The sequence below is a fragment of the Penaeus vannamei genome, chromosome 36, assembly GCF_042767895.1.
Source record: "Penaeus vannamei isolate JL-2024 chromosome 36, ASM4276789v1, whole genome shotgun sequence".
In the NCBI taxonomy this organism is placed as follows: domain Eukaryota; kingdom Metazoa; phylum Arthropoda; class Malacostraca; order Decapoda; family Penaeidae; genus Penaeus; species Penaeus vannamei.
Window position 1 is genome coordinate 22,285,451 of NC_091584.1, and position 5,000 is coordinate 22,290,450.

The 5,000-nt window shown below is 47.9% G+C and overlaps 2 protein-coding genes across 2 annotated transcripts in view; one reads left to right on the plus strand and one right to left on the minus strand.

Moving 5' to 3' along the window:
• Positions 1 to 78, minus strand: part of LOC113827426 (salivary glue protein Sgs-3-like) — a 949-nt gene extending 871 nt beyond the window's left edge. Inside the window, exon 1 of the mRNA XM_070114919.1 lies at positions 40 to 78. Within this exon, the coding sequence (XP_069971020.1) occupies positions 40 to 78 (39 nt within the window). The remainder of the gene's footprint in view (positions 1 to 39) is intronic.
• A 3,658-nt stretch (positions 79 to 3,736) lies between these two features.
• LOC113829028 (uncharacterized) overlaps positions 3,737 to 5,000 on the plus strand; it is a 304,539-nt gene continuing 303,275 nt past the window's right edge. Inside the window, exon 1 of the mRNA XM_070114562.1 lies at positions 3,737 to 4,169. Coding sequence (XP_069970663.1) covers positions 4,076 to 4,169 — 94 coding nt within the window. The 5' untranslated portion in view covers positions 3,737 to 4,075. The remainder of the gene's footprint in view (positions 4,170 to 5,000) is intronic.

The following is a 5,000-nucleotide window of genomic DNA, read 5'->3' on the forward strand; positions in this document are numbered from 1 at the left end:
CGGTCCTTACAGGTCGAAACTCAAGCGAGCAGTCCTCACAAGTCGTTCCTTGGAAATTCCCCGAAGGTTGTAACTCATCTATACAGGTCGTAAGTCATCCCCCCAGGTCGTAAGTCATCCTCATAGGCCGTACGTCATCCCCATAGGTCGTAGGTTATCCATACAGGTCGTAAGCCATCCCCACAGGTCGTAAGTCATCCTCATAGATCGTAAGTCATCCTCATAGGTCGTAAGTCATCCCCCCAGGTCGTAAGTCATCCTCATAGGCCGTACGTCATCCCCATAGGTCGTAGGTTATCCATACAGGTCGTAAGCCATCCCCACAGGTCGTAAGTCATCCTCATAGATCGTAAGTCATCCTCATAGGTCGTAAGTCATCCCCGCAGGTCGTAAGTCATCCCCACAGGTCGTAAGTCATCCTCATAGATCGTAAGTCATCCTTATAGGTCGTAAGTCATCCCCGCAGGTCGTAGGTTATCCATACAGGTCGTACGTCATCTCCCACAGGTTGTGAGTCATCCCCACAGGCCGTAGGTTATCCCCCACAGGTCGTAAGTCATCCCCACAGGTCGTAAGTCACCCTCATAGGTCGTAAGTCACCCTCATAGGTCGTAAGTCATCCCCGCAGGTCGTAGGTTATCACCACAGGTCGTGTCATCCCCACAGGTCGCAAGTCATTCCCACAGGTCGTAAGTCATCTCCACGGGTCATAGGTCATTCCCACAGGTCGTAAGTCATTCCCACAGGCCGTAGGTTATCCCCACAGGTCGTACGTCATCCCCCACAGGTCGTAAGTCATCCTCATAGATCGTAAGTCATCCCCACAGGGCGTAAGTCATCCCCACAGGGCGTAAGTCATCCTCATAGGTCGTAAGTCATCCCCACAGGTCGTAAGTCATCCCCACAGGCCGTACGTCATCCCCCACAGGTCGTAAGTCATCCCCACAGGTCGTAAGTCATCCTCATAGGTCGTAAGTCATCCCCACAGGTCGTAAGTTATCCTCACAGGTTGTAAGTCATCCCCACAGGCCGTACGTCATCCCCCACAGGTCGTAAGTCATCCCCACAGGTCGTAAGTCATCCCCGTAAATCGTCTGCGGAGGTCATCCGAGTCCCTGGCAGATCGTTCTCACTGACCCACGACCCCCCCCCCCTACCTCCACCCCCATCACGACTCACATCGCTAATTAAAGTGAAAAAACAACAACAATAAAAAACTGGAAATAAAATGTAAGAAAAAGAATTTTAAAAAATGAAAACAAAATAAAAATAAAATAAATACGAGAGGCTTTAGCTTGTAACTTAGATTAGTTTTCTGATAGAAATGCCGTTAAGACCGTTACAAATCCCTCCTCGTGACGTCATTTCCTCCTACTCCGATCTATTGGCGGGAGATTCAAATTCTTTTGAATAAATTGCTCGAAATGGTTCGCCGGAGATGAGAGCGTGGTAGGAGGGAGAGAGGGAGGGAAGAGGGAAGGAGGGTGGGGAGAAAAGGAAGGAAGGAGGGAGAGGAGGTAAAGGAAGGGAAATGAAGGAACGTGTCTCCCCATTTCCCCTACTAAGAATAAGAGAAAGTGAGAAGAGAAGGAGGGGGAGAGGACAGAGGTGGGAGGGTGGGCGAGAGACATGAGGAGATGAGAGGGTGAGGGGAAAATTGTACATTAGTGAGGGAGGGGAAGAAAAGAGGGAGAGGTAAATGAGGGGAAGAGAACAAGAGTGAGACGGGAGAGGGGGGAGGCAGGAGATGAGTGATGGGGAGAGTACATGCGCGAGAAGGGGGCGGAGGGGAGGGCAAACGTGGGAGGGTGGGTGAGAAAGACGAGGAAATGAAGAAGAGAAGAGAGCGAGTGAGGTAAATGAGGGGAAGAGTACATGAGTGAGAACTGAGGGTAAGAGTACGAAAATGAGGAGAAAGGGAGAAAAGAGGGAGAGGAATAGAAGGGAGCGAGGAAGGAAAATGAAAAAAAGTGCATGAGTAAGAAGCAAGGGTTAGGGAAATAGGAAAGGGAGCGGGTGAGGTAAATGAGGGAATGAGGAAGAGGAAGAAAGAGCATGAGTGAGGAGGGAGAAGAAGGAGAATAGAAAAACGGATGAGAGAAACGAGGACACGCGAGAATGAGGCAAAAACAACATCGAATGAGAAGGAAGGGAAGGGAGAAGAGGGGAGCGGATGAGGTAAATGAGAGGGCGCAAGAGAGAGGAAATTCGGTAAGAGAGATGAGGAAGTTAGTACAACAGAGCTAGGAGGGTGGAAGGGAGGGGGGGGGGGCATTTCCTCCTCATATATACTGGCTGTAAATACAGTTTCGTCTGAATAAATTTCTGAATATTTTGCAGGAGTTGAGACCGTGGTAAAGGGAGGGAGAGAAGGAGGGGAGGAAGGGAGAGAGGGAGGGGAGGGAGGAGAGAAAGGGAGTTAAGGAGGGGGAGGGAGGAGAGAAAGGGAGTTAAGGGGAGGGAGGGAGAGAGGGAGGGGAGGGAGGGAGTTGGGGAGGAGAGTGAGAGAGGGAGGGAGAGAGAGAGGGGAGGGAGGGAAGAAAGAAGGAAGAGGGTGAGTGAAAGTGGGATAAGAGTGAGAGAGTGAGGAGGGAGGGAGAGGGGGGAGATGAGGAGAGACTGAGAAGATAGGGAGGGAGAAGAGGGGAGAGTAGGTGAGGTCAAGGAAGGGAATGAAGAGTAGAAGAGAGCGAGAAGCAAGAGGGAGAGGAAGGAGATAGGGCAAGGGAGAAGGTGAAGGAGGGAGACGAGGGAGAATAAGAACGGAGAGAGGGAGAGGAATGAGAGTGGGTGAGGGAGATGAGGGGTCAGGGAAGGGAGAGCAAGAAGGTAGGGAGACGAGGGGAGAGTGGGTGAGGTTAACGAGAGGACGGAGGAGTGAGGGGAATAGTACATGAGAGCGAGAAGGGAGAGAGGGAGAGTGGGTGAAGGAAATGAGAAGGGGGGGCGAGGGATGAGTACAAGAGAGCGAGAAGGGAGGGAGGGATGTTGAGAGGACGTGAGGGAGGGAGAGAGGGATGGAGAGAGGACCTGAGGGAGGGAGGGAGGGAGAGAGGGAAGGGGAGGGGACGGGAGGAAGGACAGGAGACCAGGGAGGTACACAAAACATGCACCGAATACCAATAGCATCAACATTCATGCTTCAAGCGTTACTGGGTTGTTCCCGAGCAAAATGGGCGCGTGTGAAGGGATGATTGTGTATCGCAGTCCGTATATGAGAGCCATGCTAAGCGCGGGAATAAATCAGTGTAGTTGGGGAGCCGAGTTGAGGCCATATTGATGCAGAGAATCGCCGGGCGCAAGCTCCCGCCATCGCTGCAGTTGCCACCTAGCCTTTTAATCTTTCGAACTTTACCGCCTCTTCGGTGAGGATTTGGAGTTTAAAGCCTCTGGTCTCCAAAGAATTGGATGGTTGGGTTAATTTGCGAACGTGTGATTTCCTGTGCGACTTTATGCGTCATTCTGATGCGCCGTTATTGACAGAAACGTAACTATTGCTTCGACATATTCACACGGTTTCGGATCGATAAACGAACACGAGACACAATCCCTTCCTTTTCCCAAACCCATCTACAACTGTATTCACCCCGAAAAACCTTCCCCTTCACAACCCAGACCCCTCTCCCGATGCAAAATAAAGACATAACCCATCCGACGAACCGACAACCGAAGGAACCGAAATGCATCACAGAAAACGGAGACCCTGGCCTGCGCCCTCGCTCTCTCTCCTTCTGTCACATCCAGTCTGGCAACGGTCCTGGACGCCGAAGCTACGTACGCTCCTCCGCCCCCGTGCCGTGACGTGACGAAAAGTGTGTTCCGCGATGTGGCTCGTAACATACCCCAAGCCAGAATAAGGGAGTCGAGAGTGTTCTTTAAACCAAGCCTCGCGAAGTGGCTTGTCCTTCCTAACGACCAATCGCTTCCCAAATAGCTTCTTGCTTTCTAAAACGGTCGCGTGGTTTATAGTAAATAAAAAATAGGGGAAAACCTCAGTGGTTATTCTTGTGCCTGTGTTTTTGTTTTCTTTTTTTTGTTTGTGTGTGTTTGACGCTTGTGGTGGTTTGTGGTGAAGATGATCCCGGTGCCAAGGCCTTCGCTGTGTGCGGGACTGGCACTCCTGGCCCTCATATTCGCAGCATCCACAGGGATCTCTCACGCCAGGCGGAGTAAGTACAGAATCTCTTAAGCTTTCTCTTTAAAGGTTTTGAATTCCTTTGCGGTGGGGAATTCGCGAACGTGTTGCATTCTTGTGTCTTTTTTCTTATACTGAAGTGCTTTATTTCCAGGAAGTCCTTTTTGTTATTATTATTGTTATTGGTGTTTTGTTGATGATATTGTGATATAATTATCATGATTATTATTTCGATCATCATCATCATCAACATCATCACTACTACTCCTACTACTGTTGGCATTATTATTATTGTTGTTGTTGTTGTTGTTGTTGTTTTGTTGTTATTGATGATGTTATTACCATATTTTCATCATGAAGGTAAACATATATATACAGATTGAACTCTTGGCCTATGTAAAATTAAAAATGAAGGCTAAGAAGGTGAACATCTTTACCAGACTCATTTCAGATTGCAAAAAAAGGGGAAAGATTAATACACACATCTTGCCGAAGGGGAGTACTTAAAGAGTTAAGCATTTGTAAAGGTTTTTCATGTATATAATTTTTTTGTACATTCCTTAAATATTCAGAATTGCTAATTAATGATGGTACAAAAAAGGGCATACTCACCGTTATCAAAATTATTGATGGTATATTAATTACATTTTTTTCTCTCTGTATTTGAGATTGTATTTACTTCCCTGTTTGTTAATTGACCTTTGTTAAACATCTGAAAAAGACTGCAATTTGGTTACTATATTAATGGTTGTAAGAAAAAATATATGTGCGTATGTATGTATATGTATGTATGAAACTGTGCGAATAGTTTTATATCTGCACATGAACGTATATTCGCGTGGGTACATTGTATGGTTATTTGTAC